The following is a 22,092-nucleotide window of genomic DNA, read 5'->3' as shown; positions in this document are numbered from 1 at the left end:
TCTATCGATGGGAAAAGGAGACTCTAGGCCATCCGAAAAAGCGGCGACCTAATTTTTTTGCATAGCGGGCAGAAAGTTTAAGATATTGTTAACTTTATGTCTTTCTTCCAGCATGTGGTGTAGTTTCTATGGATGAAGTAGAGATGGAAAGTTCAGCTGAAGTACATTTTGCCCAACAACTTGCTTCAAATCAACCAAAAATACGAGAAAAGGCTTTGAAAAAACTAGGCAAATGGTTTGCGTTGAAATCAGTATCTGAGGATGGTAAATATCTTGTTTATATAGCCAAAATTTAGTATATGAATGTTGTGATGTTGTGTGTGATACGTGTAAACGTCATGGTTTTGATGTTTCTGGATATAATTGGGCTCGGAGGTCAGGAATTATAAATTTATTGAATTATGCTAATGTATTCAGGAACATCGTCTACTTGATCAAAGTTTTTTTTGCGTATTTCATTGAAGAAATCTCGTTTACATAATGTTCCATGATGGCCAAGATTGATTATTTACACAAAAAGTTAAATGCAGCTAGAAGGAGATATCAAAGAGCCAAAAATGCAATTTTGAGAGGTATTTACAAGAGTTATTTGCAAATAAGGCTAAAACATGTGTCTAAGTTAAAGAGAAGTTAACTTAATTCTTGGAAAGAGTTTTTCAGTAATATTGTGATGCAAAATGTTTAGAAGGACGAAATCATAAATGAAATGATTTGCAATCTTCACGATGTTTGTCGATCTATCTGACATAAGTTATTTAATACCTGTCTAAATCAGGAACACTTCCCAACAATGTTGGGGAAAGCTAGAATTGTGAGTTATCATAAGTACTGAAGTTAAGCAGTCTAGTATTGAAAATATCAGATGTAGCAGATTTTTGCAATTCTTAAGTAAATGTCTAAAAACTTTAAATAAATAGACTGAATTGGCACTTCAAAAGCAGAAATATTTTAGATCAGGATCCATATGGCTTAAGTTTGAGTGTTCAACTGAAGATGCGCTTCTTCTGTAATGTAACATAATAAAGCAAGGGAAATAGAAAAACTACGTCACGATTTTGATGTTCCTGGATATAAATGGGGCTTTTAATATTGCTCCAGGAATCGTAAATTTGTTGAATTGTGCTAATATGCCTAGGAACATTATCTACTTGATTAAAGATTTTTTTTTTTTTTTTTTGCATACTCACACTGTAGAACTTTCTCTAGGTAATATTACAAAAGAATGTAGTTTGAAAAAGGGCTGTCCAGAAGGATCAGTCTCTGGGCCCTTTTTGTAGAATCTTATAATTAATGATCTTTTGTGTGAATTATCTGCTTTTCAGAATTGTTTCAAAATTTGCTTTTGTGGATGATCTGCTTTTAGTTGTTCAATGGAAAAGTTTCGTTGATGCTTGCCCTTAGTCTCAAGATTTACTTGATACTGCTTTTCAATGGTTTAAACTTTATAAATTAAAGTTTAGCCTGCTGAGAAGCAGAATTATTATGGTATTATGGTACATGAAAAGGTGAATACTGATTGCAAACTAAGTTTATCACTTGGGGACTTTCATCTTGGATAATAAATTTCAATGGAAGTATGACATTGCCCATCTCTCAGGAAAATTTGAAAAGCTATTTTCAAGATTACTAAAAATTTCTAAAATCAATTATGCAGTCAAGAAATAATGCCAGTTATTTCTTATGCATCAAGAGTTGATTATGTTAAAGGTTTAAAAAAGGGTAAAACTTCTGCACTGGGCAGAATCATGTATGAAATTTTTTATGCATCAAGGGTTTAGGCAGTTTTTGGCTGAAAATAGTAAACTGAAAATTTCTAAGCAGAATTCAAAGATTTCCTAATCATGGTTACCGAACTATCAGTTATGAGGCACTTTTTTATGTCGCTGGTATTCCACCCATAGATATTGAAATTTATTGAAATTGGGATGAAGGAAAGCATTTGCAGGCAATATTCCAGTTTTTTTTTTTTGGCTGCATGCTTTTAACAGGAATCCTGTATGAGTTGCCTATTCTTGAAGCATACAAATTAATTTGTTTTGCAGATGGAAGTTAGGTGAATGATAAGGTGGGCTATTCTTTTATTGTTTATGAAGATAAGCAAGAAAGAGACTTCAAACAGTACAAAATTAGTGATGAGTGCTCTTTTTTTCTGCCTGAGTTGCTATGCTTAAACCTTGCTGTGAAATGGATTTAAAATTATTGTAGTGGTTTGAGATCAATGCACATTCAATATTTAGTGATTCTCTTTCTTGGTTACAATTTTTACAGGTTAGTGTTTCAAAGAAACTGAAAATATTTTTCCTATAATTTTTCACAGAATAAAAGTTGATCAGTTTTGAACAGATTTTAAAGTAATTCAATTTTTGACTGGACATGGCAATTTTAAGAGCTATTTAAAGCGGGGCTTGCTTCAAGTATCTTGTGCCGCTGGGCTAGCAATGAAGATGCTAAGCATATTCTTCTTGAGTGCATTCACCATGCCCAGCAGTGGAGGGTACTTCAAGCAATTTTGAAGCACCTGTCTGTAAGTTGGGCCCCAATCTTTTCTGAATTTTTTCGAACTAAAAATACTATTTCTGCTTTTTGGAATTTCATTCTCAATTTTGATAATTGAGTACTCTTTTATTTATTATATTTTTATAATTTCAGTTTTATTTTACACCTTGCACAAAAAATATAGGACAATTCTATATTTCTTGTACTACTGGACCGGTTGTCGAAATTTAACTTGGGTTGAAAGCACCACTTGGGACGTATATTAGATTTGTACATAGCAACATTGTTCTAAAATAGGTATTTTGACACAAAATAATAGGTATTTTGACACAAAACATAGGTATTTTGACACCTTTTTATGACATACCAGTTTTTTTTACATATTTCCTTCTTACGATTTAAATTAAGTCAAAATGCCAAGTTTTGTAAAAATTGCACAAGAGCATGATTTTGAGTGAAAAATTAAATTTTTTGAAAAAAAAATTTGAATTGTAACCTATAATTTTAAAAATCATCTTAAAGTAAATGTATTAAGCATACCTACAAAACATTAGAGTTTTTTATTCAAAATTTCTTAAGATATACGTGAATTTACATAGTGGTACATTTTGAAATTTGGCATATTTGTTATAAGAGATAATAACACCAAATATGGTTTATACACTTTGTTAAAATTATTTGAAGGTATGAACGATAACTTTTTTCTGCTCGTGTATAATGAAAAAAAGGGAAAGGAAAATAGGTTGCTATAAATTAGGAAGTTTATAAAGTGAATTATTCTTGGTGCAAACTGAAAGAAAATGCACTAAGGTAAATTTTTAAATATCTTCATAAATTTCTCACCAAAAATTACAAAATTTAATATCTAGGAATAATTTGAATCGTGGAATTGAAATATGAAAAAAAAATGGTATGTTATTTCAGGAAATATCGATTTTGTGTCTTAGTACCTATGTTAGAATAATGCTTTATATAAATCTAATATATATCGTAAATTGTGCTTTTGAGACATGGGAAATGCAAGTTAAATTTTGAAAATCTCTTCAGAATGAGATGTAGAACTGTCCCATTTTTTTTTTTTTCCAATGTGTATATCTGTTTATTCATTTTGTGAGTGCTATAACTTACTTGTGGTAAGCCTTATGATATACTTCTGTTGGAACACGAGAAGTATAAATTATAGTTAATAACAACAATAACACCCACCCACCCACACAAAAAAATGCTAATCATTGCCAAATTCCAAAATTGAAATGTGCCATTTGATGCTCATCTGCCATAAACATTCACTTAAATTAGTATATGGGTGTCACATACCTTGGTAGTCACATAAATAAATTTTGCCAACATCATGGGTTATATATTTTGGTGACATAGTACATTCCTGCATGAATATTTTTCAAAAGAGGTGCAGATAATCAGGAAGTACTAAAATAATATAAGCTTTTTGAAGGTAATGAAATAATTTGTAAAAACATTGAAGTGAACTGCATGAAATCCATTAAATAAATTGGAGTTTAGTAATCAGGTGGGCCTACATTATCTTGATACAGATATTAATTGTCAAAATTGAAAATACGGTTAATCTTTGGATTATGGTAACTTTATGATTTTTTGGCGAAAATTTGGCGACCAACCCTGCTACCGCAACCTGCTAGTTTTTGTTTGGACGCCATTTTGTTTTCACAAAGTAAAGGCATTTTTTTTTTTTTTTTACTCAAAATTTTTTTCCAACAATCTGCCCTCCGAATTACACTTATGCTAGAACTTTTATGGAACAAAAGTACTTAATCATGACGAAGATTAGGTGCGAAATTGGGACAAAGTGCAGAATCGCCCACTGCTTGCCGTGTTTTTAAGAATTCCACATACACAGTATCATCCATGTACACGTCGACCTATTTTCAGTTAAAAAAACATCCCGGAATTGCACAAAAATGGCATTGCGCATACTCTTGACTTTATCCATGTACACTGCTAAATTCCTAACTAGTAACCTTTATCGCCTTACCAAAATTTCGCCAAACTACCTGTTACCATATTCCAAAGATTAGCCAAAAATACCATATTTTTATCATTTTTAATGCATACAATAAAGTTACATAATCTGTTTTACATGAGGAAAAGAAGCATGTAAATCAGAAATTTAAAATTATATGAGTTTTAATCTGCGATTGATGTTGATTATATATATATATTTTAAAAAAAGCCCATGTGGGGTACTTTTGTTGCAAAAAGAAGAGTGGTGTCGTATGAGCTCCATTGAAAATGCGTATTTTTCAGGAAGGCCAGCTAAAAATTATCCATATCTTAAGCATCTTTCATGTCTGGAAAACTACAGTGAAATGAATGAAGATTTTCTTTTAAATGTAAAAACATAAAAAACTTGAAACAGTGGATTACTTATTGTATGCATGACCAGTTAATTGAAAAGTTAGGGTGCTTTTACTATAATTGTATTTGCTTCAAGTGACTTGAGTAATAAATGTGTGCTCTTTGTTTATGTAGCATTTTCAAGTGATGGCATGCTAAAGCTATGGAAAGGACTTTTTTATTACTTTTGGAATTGTGACAAGCCATTATTTCAGGTTAGTATTTCAAAATCTCATTTGACAGTTATGCTGAAATTCATTTAAAAAGATTTTGTTGATTCACAAGCTTTAATTCCAACTTAGCTGCTTTAAAAGTTTTTCTGTTTTTGTTGAAATTTTTTTCTGTAATAGATTCTTTCTGAATGACACACCTTTTAAAGGAAATGTTTATAGCTTTTCTGCATATGGGTGGAAGCAAAATAAATGCTTGTACTGTATATTATTTCTTTTGTGTGAACACATGAATGCATCTGGTATACATCTTAGAAGAGCTGTGGTTATAATATATCTTTTCACAATACACAATTTTAGCTTTGAGAAAGATTTTGATGTATGATATCTGAGAATCTTGTGTATCTCATTGCAACATTAGCTGTAGAAGCAGACTCCTAAAACATGGCCCTACTCTACATAGACACGATTGTTACAAAAGATTTGTCTGGGAATCTAATGCTCAAATGAGAATCACACACACACACACACACACATATATAATCAAAAGATAATAATTAAACCAGAAAATGGGGGATATCCAACAGGAATTATTCAAATCAAAATTAAAAGAAGTCAATAAAGTTAATGAAACATGCAAGTTGATTTAAAATGTGCAAAATATAAAAACTATAATTGTTGAAAATTGCCAAGTCTTTGTTGTGTAGTCAGTTTAAGTGGTTTAATTAATTAATAAACTATATTAAGTAGTACTTATCAGTTATTCAAAATTTTGACTACAGTGCACTTATTTTTATATTCAGTTTTATGAATTGGGTTTTGTAAGCAAAGTTTAAACACTGTTCTTCAATTTTCATCACATAGCTCAGGCGTGGAGACAATGGCATTCAGGCAAAATTCGTAATATTGCGATTTAAAAATACTTAATATTATTGTTTGTCTTTGAAACTTGCACAACTAAAGCAGAATTTTTTTCTTTCTTTTTTGTGAGTCTACTTTTGTTAATATGTGTTTATTAGATTTTATGCCCAATTAATTATCTAAATTCTGGTGTTGTGGCTAAAATTTTTCTGGATAGTTAAAATCCAGGATGGGGGAGTGATGTATGAACTTTTTGATACCTTTTAGATAAAATATGCTCATTATTACAGCATTAATAACGATTTCATATTTTTAATTTTATAATTTCTGCATGCCATTTTGGTAGTTTTAAATTGATGATCTAATATCCAGAAAAACCCAAATCTCAAATCGCTGAAGTCCTGATGAGTGTGGATCTTGGACCTTGTGCTGTATTTCCGGCTGGAAAGTTGTGCCCCTTTCTTAATTTAATTTTGATTTTATTAACTCTTGATTATTTGATTAATTTTCAGCATTCTGTGTATTAATGATATATTTCACCTTAAGTTGAAATTTCTCAACTTTTATATCTGTATATGTATGTGAGTGTGTCTGGTGTAATAATTTAGGAATGATGCAGATGCATGTTAAAGCACACATATTAAATCTGGAGTGGAAAAGAAACTAAGTCATAGATGCAATAAAATGCAGCAGATTTAGTTCATATTTCTTTTATCATTGTTTGGTCACAATTCAATAAGCACATTAATCATGCCTGTTTCAGAATAGTATTAAGAAAAGTATTAGACAATGGCTTAGCGAGGATAGAGATAGAAGCAGAGTATGCAGTTACCCAGTACGGCAGCTTAAGAGAAAGGTTTTAGTTATCGAAATTTTGAGTTAAGTTCCAAATTAGCTACATCATTCATAGTTATTATAAGTATAGAGATTGATCTAGAAATGGGACAGTTCAGGAAAAAGTTATTATTTTTAGAATTGAGAGGGGATGTACCCAGATTAAAAAAAGGAATTAAGAGCTATTGTTAATTTAAATTATAATTTAGTTACATCTTTAACTTGCATAATCCTCCTTGCCTTAGAAGAGGAAAAGGCTTAGTGACAGAGAAGACTTTTTAGAGAAAAAACGTTAAAGCAGAAGCAGTTATAACATTTATTTATTCTAATTTGAACTTTTATTAATTACATTAGTCATAAATTTTTCATATTTCTTTAATCATTATACCAAAATTTAATATCAAAACAATGTATTTTACATTATATTCAAAACACAAATCTATATCCATTTTTCTGTACCAGTTCTTTAGAATTAACTTATTCATTTTTTACATTTAGCTCTTTCTTAAAATAATTCAAAATTCTTAAAATTCAAATTTTCAAACAGTACATGATAATGAAAAATGTTTTGCATACATTATTAGCAAAATAACATTGAATATGTAGATCTCTCTGAAATTTCCGTGATACGTGTAGATGATAAGTGGCAGAAAAAAATTACTGGTGAGATTTGAAAATGTGAATTATTTTAGCACAAAAGTTGTAAATTCAAAATCATTCCTGAAATACTGAATTATTTTTTGAACAATACTTTTTTTTTTTTTTCAATTCAATCCAGTCAAATTTCAGGAATGTTTCACTAATTTTGGATGCAACATTTAAAATCCGTAGCATAATTTTCATTCTTGCACCTCCGAAAAGAATGTGATGTAATTTAGCCGATAAAATAGCTGACATGTAATAAAGATTAACATAAAGATCAATGTATACTGAAAACAGAAGTAGATGAAACATCAGCCTAAAGACCTTGATTAACTTGTAAATATATTATAATGGGTGATTTCCTTTTTACTTACAACTTAAATGATCACTAGTTTTAAAGCAAAGGTAGATCGTAAGTTTAAAGCACTAGAAAGCCACAGCAAAAGGGTATTTCTTTTCTTTCTTGATATGCTTTTGAACATGGAATTTGAGTTAGATAATTTAGCACATTTAACGTGCAATCTAATTCCGTAGACCAATTTTCAATCAAGCAGCATTCTTTTTTCACAAGTTCAATGCTGTCGATTTTAATTAAATAGAGTGATTTTGAATTATGCATATAGATGTTGTTGCACACATAGAAAATTTGAAATGAAGAAGAAACATATTAATTGTGTCTGTTTCAGAACGGTTACATTCTAGGTATTGTCGCAGTAGAAAGAAAAGCATCAAGCAATGTCTTAGTGAAAACAGAAGTGAACAGTTACTCAATATGGCATCTTTAGTTAAGGGTTTTTTTTTTTTTTTTTTGGTTCTTGAAATTTTTAGTTTAGTTCCAAATTAGTTATGTCGTCTCGTTTTCCGAGTGATCTAGAAATGACACTGTAGAGAAAAAGGTGTTGCTGTTTTTAGAATAGAGAGGGGAAGCATCCAAATTAAACAGATCCAAATTAAATAATTAACTTAATTAGTAAGAGGTGTTGCTAATTTAAATTATAATTTATAGTTAATCTTTTAAATGTGTATGTGTGTAATACAGACAAAATAGTAAGGAATTTATAAACTAATTCACAAAGACATGAAAGAAATAAAATTCAAAACCAGTAAAATCCCAGGATTTCCCAATAAAAAAAATCAGCTAACAGAAGAATTCCAGAAAACAACAAAAATATTTATAGTGTAAAATCTGAAATCCGGACGTCCATTATTCGGAATGATCTAAAATCTGGACCTCAAACCCACAAACATTTTTTTTTTTTATTAATGCTTTACGCACGCGCATTTAATTTTTCCTTCCATAATAAAACATGTGGAGATTTTCACTTAAAAATTCTGATTCTTAATTTCACTTAGGCACTAAAAAAATACCTCGTTATGGAAAAACAATCATGTAAGCATAAATTTGTGACATTAATAATGTGGCTCCGTAGCTTATATCTACTTGGCGTACATCTCAAACTGAAAAATTCACCTATTTTATATCCCTGACGCTGACCTGTGATGTCTAAACTTTTTTTATTAGTAATTGACTAACAAGAGTATGGCAGCCTTTTATGCTAACATTATGCTTGGCGATGATTATAGATTTTTAAATGCTCTAAGAAATTTTGACGAGGAAAAATTCAACAAAATTTTCTCTTCATATGCTAAAAATAGATTTTGGTAATGAAACTTATAGGCCAAAAGATTACATTTAATGCTATTTTAATTAAAAGAATAACTGATATGTTATTCACCATAAACTCAGAAGCGCCGGCAGTGTGTGTCGGCACTGGACAGTAGAATTTAGGGAAGACAAAAGTTTTGGGATTTGGGGAAGCAAAGAGCAGCAAAATTAAGAAATGAGAAGTTTTTAGGATTTAGGCAAAGCATTGGGATCCAAAGTTTAGGCACTGTAAAAATTTAGAACATAGAAAAGCGCTTTGTAGCAGAATAATGACCTGTAGAGACTGCACAAGGTGGTATTGAGCACTGGCCATAGATAAAGTGGGACTTTATTTATTTAGGACTCTGATTAGTTTGAAGCATGTGGAAGAAATAAACGTAGGTGTAGTAAATAACTAAAACAATTCAGGCCTAATTCAGTTTGCAATATGAGCAAGACAAAATTTAGTGAAATAACTTGGCTTTCTTTGCCAATCTTGTGATACACAGCCAATAATGTGTAATGCATGCTATTAAGCTAGGCTAAAATTATCTTTACTGATGCTAAGGCATTTCAATTAATGCTAAGGCATTTCAATTAATGTAGCAGACTGCGCTGCTCCCTGATCTTCTAATTTGATCCAGCTTATTATTTTTTGCAGACTGGGCAATTTTATTAAAACTAAGCTTGAACTTTTGATTATGTCAAGAGTTTCCAATTCTGGAGTTGCCAAAGAATCTACAAAGCGAAACCATGTTTCAGTATCCATTAAAACAAAAAGTGGAATTGCTGCAAAAAATGGATAAAGGCATATCCGTCTCAAAATTATGCAAGGAGTATGGCTTTGGAAAGTCCACTGTATATGACACAAGAAAAGGGAACTTTTTGAATTTTTTGTAGAAGCATCTTAAACAACTTACATTGAAGGAAATGTTTAGTAAACAAATAAATATTAAGCTTTTTTTTGTAAATTTTGATACCGTTTAGATCATAAATGTTCTTTATTTCATAAATTACAATTTCATATTTTTAATTGTATAATTTCTGCATGCCATCTTACCAGATTTAAATTGATGATGTATTATCCGGAAAAATTCCAAATCTGGAACTGCCGAAGTCCTAACCAGTTCGGATTTCGGACATTGTACTGTATATAAAAATTATTTGAAAAAATTTGTGATACTGTTATATATATATATATATATGCATCATTTTAACTGTATTCTAGCTATTCATAAAGATTTCAGATAGCTAACTGGTGGCATTTTAGCTAATTTGTCCTCTCTTTATAAATATAGAACATGCAGAAAACAAAATTTTAATTTATTTTGCAACATTAATTTTGTAGTAAATTTAATCTTCTTTCTGTTGCTCTTATATAAAACTAATTTAAGGCCAGACAGTTTATTAATTTTTATATAATAAATGAAATCAGTGGAGCATTGCTCTGAAAGAATTTGCTAAAGGTAGCTCTTATAGTTTCTATTTTTGCTGCTTTTGTTTTGTTTACAGTTTCAGGCCCCTTAAAAGCTAAAGCATTGCATTTCTTATACATATTTCAACTTAAATTATCACATATTATTTCAGTAAATTATTCAATTTGTTATACAGAGTAAATTCAAGCTAATATTTATAAGATTTTTTGCACTCTGATTATTGAAATCCTGGTTGAAAATTTGCAAACTTATGGATTACTAATTTCTTACCAAGCTAATATGGCAAAAGCAAGAGTTTTTGTGTTCTCTCAGGCAGCTGGAAATTTCTTCCCCCCCTTTTTTTTAATAAAGTTTATTTGTAAAGAAGTTATGGACATGCTGTTTGACTTGGCAGGAAAGTGAACTTCCTGACCATTCAGAGGATTTTGAAGTAACTGAAGAGATGAAACTCTGAGAGAGCAGTCTAGTGAAAATGGGGAGGATGCTGAATATCTCAGTCATCATTGAATAAGTGTTTCACATTCATCGGAATGTGGAGCTGAGCATTGTCACGAGGGAGGACAACACCTCAAGAGATTGGTCCTTGAGACTGAAATTTGCATGTTAAAACTAAGACAACCATTGAACTGTGTTTCCTGAAACAGCACTTTTTTATATGTAGCATAGATTTTATCAGCAGTGTAATATCTTTTTTTTTCCGAATTTTAAAATAAAAGAGGATGGGTAAGAGAAGAAAAATTAGCTTTTTGCATTCTTCTTTCTTAGCACGCCATTGAAATATTGTGATGCGATACAGCTAAAATTATGCAATGGGAGCAAAAAAAGATGCTTTTGATGGAGCTCACTGCATACCAGTGTTAATAAAATAATTAAAAGAAAACATGCTTTGATTTGAAAAATTGCAGAACTTTTCAGGTGAACCAGTAAAATTTAATCTTTTCTTGATATTAATTTTTAAAGAAAACATTAAATTCCTTTCAGCAAACAAAGCAGTATTGAAACAAAACAGTAATTTAAAATAGGTTATCTGTTTTTTAGATGAAGTCGGCATAAGCAAAAATTGAATTATGCTGAGTAAATTAATTTTAGGTTAATGTGTGGCTTTTATATCTGCTATAATATTTTTTTCGTATGAAAATTGGGTCTTTTTTGAGCTAGAAGTATATTACTTAGTTTTTCTACAAATATGATATTTGCATTTCTTTATAGTTTTGCTATTTATTTTTATTTTTAGGAGGAGCGAGCTGATATTATTAGCAGATACATTCATGTTTTCAAAAACTTGGAATGTTCATTTCTTTACATAGATACATTTTTTCTAACTATGGCTCGCGAATGGGGTACCATCGATCGCTATAGATTGGAAAAATTTATGATGGTAAAAATTTCTTATTATATAGATTCTATGTTTTTATGATAACAAATTATAAATAAATAACTTAAATAATATGATCATATTTGATGTGATAATTTGTATTATTAATGCGTATATGCTTTTAAAATTTAAGCTAAAAGTTCATAGCTAGTGTTTTGATATTCTAAATATCTTTTTGTTAAATAGTTGTGTTTGTGTATAGATTATAATTACAGATTATGGTTTTCCAAATGAAAGTAATATCAGCAGTAGCAGTTGATGAATCATGCATGTATTACATTAGCTGTAATAAAAAAAAATTCTGATTGGAGGAAAAGATCTTTTATTAATGAAAGTCAGAGCTTATAAAATTTTCAGAGTATAGGCAAATTCTTTGCTGCTTGTCAGAAAATAGTGTAGGGACAAAGTCAGATAGTAATTATTGCAAATATGCCAATGCAGCCTTAAAAGATTATCCACCATTTAGTTAACTCTTGAATAACATTGAATTTGCAGTAAAGACTGAATTGAACTGTGATTATTAATGAAAGTATGGTACTTTTCCGTTTCGTCGGCGCAAATCTTGTCAAGCAGACTTTATTGGTGACAACATACAGTATACACATAAAAAATGTTAACAAATGTTAGTTCTAAGAATTTTTTATTTTGAAGGCATAAACATTTTAATATCGTTTAAAATTTTGTAAAAGATAAATAAATAAAGACAATAAATTTGTAAAAAGATATTAATTTAAGAATGTACTATGCTTTCATGGTTCATCATCCTGATTCGCCACTTCATATCACATGACCCCAAGTGATCTCATCTCATGTAAACTATGTTTGAAAAATCTAATTCTGTTGGTTATTATCTACATTAATTTCAAGTTAAATCTTAATTCAGAATACAAGTGTAAATGCAAGAATTATTTCAATTCGTACGACTAGCTTACTCAGAAATAATGTAAAACCGCAGTGCTTTACTTCGCTAGTGCATTCTCATTAGAATTGGTGAATTTAACCATTGTCTTTGTCTTTTTTATATTTTCATCTGTGGGTGAGCATCCTAATTGACTTAATTACCACGAATGGCCTTAGGGCATAAAATTGAACTAAAAATCCTATGTAATTGTATGCCAGTATTGAAAGAAACAATCAGATTAGAAATGGCTGCGATTTGTTTTGAAAATGAGGCGTAAAAGGTTACCAGCAAAGATATTCCGTTTGGCATCAGTTGTACCATTATTTCCGACTTTATCACCTGTGCCGGCAAAACGGAAAAGTACCGAAAGTATTCTCTATATGAAGGCATGTACTCTTGATGAACTATGTTTTTCAAATCAGTTCCGTATCAGAAAATTTTGCCATACACGTATATCTGTGCAGTGGTTGTATACATATTTGAATATCGAAAAAGAAGTATAGGAAATTTGACCTTTCAGTTGTAAGTTGAGATGCATTTGGTATTTGAAGCTCTTGCTATATAATCAGTAAATTAGTAACCTTAGGAGAGTCTGCAAAGGAACTAAAGATTATTGACAAATTTGTTACGGCTAAACATCTTAACATATTCTTTTTCATCTGTTATTTCAGGTGTGATCATATTAATTGTGGTTTGATTTAAGAATGGATGTCATTATTGCCATTGCCCCAGTTAATTAAGGTTGACTGTAGCAAATAAAATGTTGAAAATTTTATATTTTGAAGTGTTTATGTCATGTAATATATTTAAAATTCTTTTCATGTTGCTTTTATATTTAAGTGCTTTATGTTAATTAAAAATGTAAATTAATATTTCATTGCTCAAATACACTGCCTGACATAGAAAATACAACACCATGTAAAATTTAGTAGAGTGTAATGTTAATTGATATGCAGACAGGATATGCATATGTAAATAAATCATGTTAATTTACAGAAAGATAAATTTATACAGTGCTGGAATATACTGAGAATCGGTAAGATTCATGAACATTTGTTGTGATGCAAACTGTAATCTTACAAGCTACCAATTTAATTAGTGTGCGGATAGTGGGTACTTATGTATTAACACCACCGCAGCTGCAGATTTGGCAGTTTTTAAGTGCCACTAATCTACAACTAAATTTTTTTGCGACAAATCATAATTAAAAATTATTATTTAAAATCAAAACACTTTCAAAAATCAAAACACTTTTATTTAAAATCAAAGTAGTCAATTGGATTTCGGTGGAAAAAGGGCTGATATAGAGTTTAACAAACAGTCAAAACAGTCTCTATTTTCTTTGACCTGATGCTGTTGCCATATGAACTCTGCTAAATGAGGTTCTAAATGATGTCTTGCTTCCTCCTGTCCCCTTTTTGCTGTCTCTTGTTCCTCCATTTAGCACTGCCCCACATTCTCTCAACTGTTTTTGTATGAACTCCTGTATCAGGATCAGTAAAATTGTATTTATGATTAACTTTAGCGTGTGAAAATTTTTCTATTCTATTTGTTTGGTAACCTTTCCAACTGTCAGAATAAATTGTGCTACCATCTGCAATGTTTTCAATAATTTTATTAAGCCAGTTCTATTAGGAACAGTGACAACAAACAAATCTTTTGTTTCTCTACATATACCACCAAACACCCACTGTTTGGGTAATACTCGACCACAATTATTTTTACGCTTAGTAAACAAACTTTCATCAATTTCCACAATGCAATCTGGTCCACCTACCTTCTTGTTTGGTTTATTCTCCATATCCAAGACACATAATTTATGCATGGAATTGTTCCAATCTATAACAGTTTTATCTGATAAATCAAGTCGCTTTTCACAAAATTTAATTGACATCAACTCCTCGCGCCAGCAGTATATGAATCTCGCAGCTGAACAAAATGGAATTCTGCTTTCTTCAAACCAATTGTCTTTTCTAAGTCCCACTTGCTAATCACACTGTCTTAAATTTCCAAAACATATTGTTTATCAAAATAAAGTTTCATGTCATGTGAATTGGTACATTTTCATTTTTTTATTAAAATGTTTAGCTCCTGAAAAAATAAAATTGCATCTTCTTCTGTGTTTGGCAAATCCCTAAGATGCATTTTCATAGCACTAAAAAATGGCATTAAAAATCAGCAAACAACAAGACAAAAAGGAATCCAAAAGAGAACTGGGTGCGAACAACAGGATTGCTCTTTATTGGCGCATCAGTGCAACGTCTGCTGCGGTGGCGTTAGTACGTAAGTACCAGATAGTGTTCTAAGGTATGGAAGCCTACATGCTCAGAACCCTCCTTCAAAGTTTGTCCTCTGATAATGGCTAAGGCAGAGCAGACAAACAACAACCAATCATGTTCCAGATATGCTCCATCAGCAAAAGATCAGGAGATATTGCAGGCGAACAAAGCAATGGGACATGCTGCAAGGCTTTTAACTAATGAGTGCTATGTGTAGTGCTGCATTGTCCTGCTGGAAAATACTATTTTGCAGCCACTGTAGATAAAGTACCACATTTGTCTGCAGCACCTCATCAACATATCCTTATGCCGTCAATATCCTTCTGATGCTAACAGGGTGACCTACCATCATGACTGATGGCACCCAAAACAAATTTTGCCACATTGATGAGTAATGTGATGTTTATTAATAGTAGTCAGATGGGCGCTACCTTCCCGGATGCCTCCCGTCTCTTAACTGGTGGTAATAATCAGGCAAACAAAAGTGAGACTCGTTGCTGACTACCACATTGTGCCATTCCAATGTACAAATGGTTTGTTGATGACACCATTGCAGTTTTTCGCACAGGGCTGTGTAGTTGGAGTCACAATCAAAGTTGGATAGATTTTATGGTAAAAGAAGTCGGAGTTGGAGTCGCTAAAAAACATGTCGACTCTGACTCCAGTTTTTGTTGAATAGATTGAATTTAAAATGAAATTAAAGTGAATTGAAAAAAAAAAATTAATGACAAACTGAGTTAATATTTTTATTTATAAACTATATACATTAATAAGTAGTTATTTTCTATTTTATTGACATATTAGTAAATAAATATAAGGGAGCAGGATGGATGTGATATTTGCCATTATTGATTAAACTGATTTATTTAGTTACTAATCTCATTGGTGAACTGACGTAAGCAGTAAGAACTCCCAAAATTAATGCCATTCTTAGGAAGCAAGCAGGAAAAGGAGCAACGCAATGGAGAAGTATATATTTGATGATATAGTGGTTGTTGGGATTAAGAACTTTTTCAGAAGATGTAAATAACGCTAATATTTCACTAACAGAAAGACTGTGGAATGATCTTGCAGAACGGGAAATCCTTCTTTCAACACCGAATATAGCCACCAAACAGCTGAAGAATTAACAAGAGGCAAGACTGGAAGAATGCAATGATTGTTTTCTCTGAAATGGAGGATTTATTGCAGAAGGAATCATTTCTTCAATGAAGAAAAGAGAAACTAGTTTGCTAGACAATAAGATTGCACTGGGTTCAATATATGCAGATCCAATATGTTTAATTTTGTTTCATGACAAAGAACTTAAAAAAAAAAAAAGAAAAAAAAAAGCCATCTATGAACTTTTATTAAGAATGAAATTATTCTCAGAACAATTGGAGAATTCGAATCAGACAGTCAAACTGCAGGTATTGCAACTGAGTTTCTATAATCTTCTTCCACTGATGAATTAGATTTTGTGAAATATTTGGATAATATTGAAAATGCTATGGCAAAGTGAATGAAAATAAAGAACCAAGAACCTTTAGATATAAAAATGAAAAAATACAAACAAGATTTATACATGGCCTTTGAAGAAATGGATAAATATGTTTGGTGTTGCTAGACACCTCTTTTAGAACTTTTTAGTACACCTAGATGAACTCTTTTAGTACACCTAGATGAACCTGGTTTTTCACAGCTATTTACGTATCCTTCATAGATTCCGGGATCCTTAAGGCAAATGTTGGTTCATCAGCTGTTTTCTTCCGTTTTATATCATTGTATAATCATTTGACCAACTTGCATGACTCTTTGATCAAAATTTGCACGTTTATATGTTTGAATCTTTATGATGTTGCATTTTTTATGTTAGGCAGTGCACAATAAATGCATTATTTAAATATTTCAATTTTTTATTTGATAAAAGAGATAAGTGGTTGTATCCTGAATTAACAGTCAAAATAAAAAAAAATGTTTAATTTATTTTATTGTTTTATCTTTAATTTAACATCATATTGAACTGACTTGATCTGAGCTTTTAGGTATGTAAACATTAGCAAAATTATTTTTGAAAAAATATTTTACTTTTAAAATAAATAAGCAGGTGATCTTTTAAGTAGAAATTAGTTTTAAAATATTCCTTTTGCTAATAAATGAAAATTCTTGTTGTTTTTAGCTGGTCCGTAAATTTCTGCATCAGTGTTATCAACTTTTACAGTACCTAAAGTGGGATCCAGAGCACATAAGAGGATTTTGTAAAGTAATGAAAAAAACAGTTATTAACCCTTCTCATGAGGGTGCTCCACTTGGATTAAAAATGCACATCTGTGATATATATATGGAAGAGCTAACCCTAGTGGGACATGAAGAGGTACTTAAAATTCTTTTGTAGCTATATTTAAAATAAAAAATCTGATGTGTACACCACATGACTTCTTTGTACGGAATATTAAATTATACGCATTTTTTCTTGCATTTTATTTAAACTTATTAGATTGAATTAAACCTACTTCACTGATAGCGCATAGACCACAATAGAATAAATGCATTCTTTAAAATTCACTTTGTTTACCATAGCGACACTCTAGCGCTAGGTTTACTTAACAGTATTATATTTCATTCATATTATAACTCAGAATGCACAAAATGTATATCATTTAAAAAATTATCTAATTGTTGCCACATGTTCTATTCAAATACTATAATAAAGCTAGAACTATGTATAAAAGAAATTAAGCAAACAAAACAAAAAAGAAACAGTTTTTCACAGACGATTGAGTATTTCTCATTTAATTAATTCAGTCCTCACTTCGCGAGAAGGCAAAAATACATAAAAACTCAAAATATCTACACTCACGTTTGTGAAAATTGCAACACCAAGAAGGAATCGTCATAATTGAATGCAATTTAATACACAGTTGAGTGGTAGTGGTACAAATAAATGATTAAATGTTCAAAGCAAACAAACAAGAACAAGAGATCAGAATCAGTATTTTGTGTGGCCACCACGCGCCGCAATAAGTGCTGCTACACGACGTGGCATGGAGTCAAACAAAGTTTGAATGTCTGACTGAGGAAGAGCATTCCATATCGTTTGTACGCGTACCCAAAGTTCATCTGCAGATGCAACAGGACGAGGATCACGAGCAAGACGCCGACCAATGACATCCCACACATGTTCAATTGGCGACATATCCGGGGAACACGCAGGCCAAGGAAGAAGCTGTACCTGCTGCGCTGCAAAGAAGGATTTAACAATCCGAGCAGTATGAGGGCGGGCATTGTCCTGTTGAAATACAACGCCTGGCAAGCTTTGAAGGAAGGGAACAGCTTCGGGCTGTAGAACTTCACGGATATACCGGTTGCTGTTCAGATTGCCCACAATTCGTAGCAATTGAGATCGTCTATGATATGCTATGGCGCCCCAGACCATAACTCCGGGTGTTCGTCCACTGTGGCGTTCGATAATGCACTCCGAAAGGTGGCGTTCACCGGCATAGCGTCTGACACGAATGCGGCCATCGTGGTACCACAAATTAAAGCGGGATTCGTCAGAAAACACGACATGCTGCCAATCAGCACGCCAGTCTCTATGCTGATTGGCCCATTGTAGCCGCAGGCTGCGATGGTCGTGCGTTAGGGGGATCCTGTATAAAGGAGTTCGTGCGCGCAGTCCACACTGCAGCAGACGTCTACGAATTGATGAAGCACACAATGAAACACCTGTAGCTATTGACCACAGTGCTGCCAATTGTCTAGAGGAAGCTGTACGGTCCGTTTGCGCCATGCGGACCAGGTGTCTATCATCGCGAGCTGACGTCACATTTCGGGGTCCACTCCCGGATTTCCGAGTTGTCCGACACTCGTCCGTCCACTGCTTCCAAACGCGCATCACTGTGCTGCTGTTACGCTGCACACGAGAGGCTACTGCACGATACGACAATCCAGCTTCACGAAGGCCGATGATTCTCCCTCGTTCAAACTCTGTAAGTTGTTCAAATCTCGCTCTCTTTCGTCGACGAGGCATAAGTACAGATTGAGTTAACGTTTACCACTAGCAGATAACCACCGATAACCATACACGCCTCGCTACAGCCGTCTATTTATTCGGATCCATCAGCCGTTCAGAGGGCGCTGCTCAGCATACGCATGCGCTACGGATTTGCAATTCTAATCATTTGCATATCATGCGCTACTTTGCATTTCCTGAAAATTTCAGCACACTCGCGTAAGTCCTTCATGGTGTTGCAATTTTCACAAACGTGAGTGTATATTAAAAATTACAAAGTAAATCTCAAACGCTTATTTCCTCGAAAAAATTCCAGAAAGAATTAAGCATGATTTAATTGGCAATATTAAATGAATGCGTTATCTTTGTTGTTGCGAAGCTAAGTTTCTCTAGATTGGCAACAAATCCACTAGTCTCGTGTTTCAAATGTAAACATGAATGGCCGCCATTAAAAACAGGCTTAGCAGTAATTAAACAACTTTAAAATTGCTGATAACTCTAAAAATATTGCACACAGATTTACTAAAGGCATAAAATCCTTAACTGGAAGATAAAAACAACATAATTCAATCACTTTTAAAGCAAAAAATGTACAATTTACGAACATATAAGAGTAAAGAAACTGAGATGACTGAGCCGGGTAATAGAGTGGATATATATATAAATATATTTATATACATTTGGTGCGGCTGATTGCAACCAAAATACGAGGTGCACATCTACATGTTATAGCAGTCCTATATACAAAATTTCAACGTTCTGAGGCTACTCGTTTTTGAGTTATGTGAGATACGTATGTACGCACGCACATACGTACATACATTTGTACAGATGCCACGAAAAATTCTCTTCAGAATTAATTTTAAAGCAGTTTTATAATTTTTTTGAAGGAAAATAGTATTTTATTCTGTCCTTACATACAGATATCACGCAAAAACATCGTTAAATTGCATTCGATAGCGGTCAAAATGGATATTTTCGTTGAAAATGCTGCCTGAAACTTTTCGTGATTACAATACTTCCTTTTTACTTCGTACAAGGAAGTAAAAAGAGAAATCTAATGCAGAATTGAATTAACAATTTTTATGTTTTAAATAAGTCTCATATACTTTAAAAAAAATAAAGTTAGTAATTTTTATGTTAATTTTTCTAACAGTTAATCTTTAGTTAAAAGTTATTTTCCCTATCTTCCTGAATTTCAGCGTACAACTTCCTGCCAGAACATATTTTCTGAATCAAGTTTGAATGCAATGCGCCACATCACTGGCTGAGAAATACCCATTTTGCATGCCACTGCTTGCGTACTTATGGATGGAGCTGTTTCAAAATCTAGTCAAAACACACCGTTTTATTTCTGGTGTTTGTGCGTTTTGCGAACGTCCTACATTACTTTTTGAGATGGCAAAAGAGCCTGTTTCTCATAGTCTTTGATCAACACTGGAAAAGTTTAGATGACTTGGAATTTGACAAGTTGGAAACCACTGTCCATACAATCTTCGTGCTTCACGTCCATTTCCTTTTGCTTCATCGTATGTGAGGTGAATATCTACCAATTCCTTGTACATATACTCCGCCATAGCATTAATGAAAAGTTTCAAATGATGTTATCAAGGTAATGCTTGAAGCGATGATGTAGTGCCCTTTTTAAGGACAACATTTGCTCTGATTGGCTTTCTCCAGTTTTTCTTATTGGCTTTTCTCAACCAAGAGCAAAATGCTGCTTCTTCTCAGTGCAAATTTGTATATGTTTAATTCTTGATAATCTTAGGAGATAGTCTCCTTCTTCTTCCTCGATGCATTTCAACTTTCCTCTTTTCTGCATCTCAGAGTGGAATGCGACCCTATGTTCTATCATAATTTTTGCTCGCCTAGACGTGTACTATAACTCCTCTTAATTTGTAAAAGTAATTTAGAATCACCCTGTATATAAATGTAATTAAAAAATAAGAAAAGATGTTGTAGTAATTGTTTGGCATAAAACGTAGATCCAGATTGAAGAGGAAGAATTTTGATTGTATAGAATGCTAATCCATAATGAATAGGAAATTTGGCAGTGAAGGCAGATTAAATTCATTTTTTCTTTAAATTCATGTTTGTGTCCACATTTCACTTGGCACTCTAATTGTGCCTATTTTTAGAACATTTACATTTTTAATTCTATTGCGATATTAAATATTAAAGATAGCACAGTGAAATGACATCCTTACAGTAAAAAAGATACAAGCAAAGTGTGCATTAATCCAGTATGGAAGGTCGTAAAGAGGAAGGTTTTGGTGTAGGTTAGAAAAGTATTTCTCAAAGTTTAGGTCCCGAATCAACTGTGTAATATCAACTTTGTCATTAAACGTTATGCAAGCTCTGTCATAGATTTATCTAGGAATGATGCAGTCTAGAAACATTATTAATTTTTTTAGAATAAACAGGTAATAACCAGATTAACAATGATGAATTAAGAGGCTATTATTCAATTAAATTATAAAGTTAATTTACATATTTTTTAAAATCTTACGCACACACATATATATATATATATATATATATATGCATATTTATTTTTAGCTAACTCCGGACCTTGTAAAAATGTTTCTAATTCCTTACTGTCGTATGCTATGGAAATGTGATGAGTAAGTACTTCTTTATATTTAAAAAGAATTTTTCTACTCCCTTTTTAAGTTCATTATCTGAATACTTTAAAATGCTCTTTTTATGTTACAGTTACTTAAGGGTAAAATTTTTCCATTTTCCCCTCTTTTACCTTTTATTATGCTACCAGGAGATTTACACAACTAACCATCTACACAACTAAATATATGTTGCAACTGTATGAGATATATGATATTTATTTTTCATGTGGCCTGGAGAGCAGCCAATTTGTTGTCTTGCTGTTGGACATGGCACAAAAATTTTTATTTTTCAAATTATAATTGTATTACTGAATAATCTGAGAAATGTAACAGTAAACTTACGTCTGACCTATTTGTGTCTTTATTTTATTTTTCAGCAATATGATGCAGTCCAAGATCTGTATTTTAATTCACCATATTTAATGTAGTATCACCGCGTTTTAAATGTAGTAAAATGATATGTAA

General features: G+C 32.0%; 1 protein-coding gene across 1 annotated transcript in view; it reads left to right on the top strand.

The window, feature by feature from the left end:
* The first annotated feature begins 1 nt into the window (after position 1).
* Positions 2-22,092, top strand: part of Nnp-1 (Ribosomal RNA processing protein 1 homolog Nnp-1) — a 55,993-nt gene continuing 33,902 nt past the window's right edge. The window contains exons 1-5 of the mRNA XM_085821803.1: positions 2-264; positions 5,005-5,084; positions 11,692-11,835; positions 17,171-17,365; positions 21,563-21,627. Of these exons, the coding sequence (XP_085677929.1) occupies positions 129-264; positions 5,005-5,084; positions 11,692-11,835; positions 17,171-17,365; positions 21,563-21,627 (620 nt within the window). The 5' untranslated portion in view covers positions 2-128. The remainder of the gene's footprint in view (positions 265-5,004; positions 5,085-11,691; positions 11,836-17,170; positions 17,366-21,562; positions 21,628-22,092) is intronic.

Source organism: Stegodyphus dumicola, chromosome 8 (genome assembly GCF_044657685.1).
Source record: "Stegodyphus dumicola isolate Sdum_Otavi_A_Nest chromosome 8, ASM4465768v1".
NCBI classification, from domain to species: domain Eukaryota; kingdom Metazoa; phylum Arthropoda; class Arachnida; order Araneae; family Eresidae; genus Stegodyphus; species Stegodyphus dumicola.
Note: the sequence above shows the minus strand (reverse complement) of the source record. Positions and strands in the feature narration are given on the sequence as shown.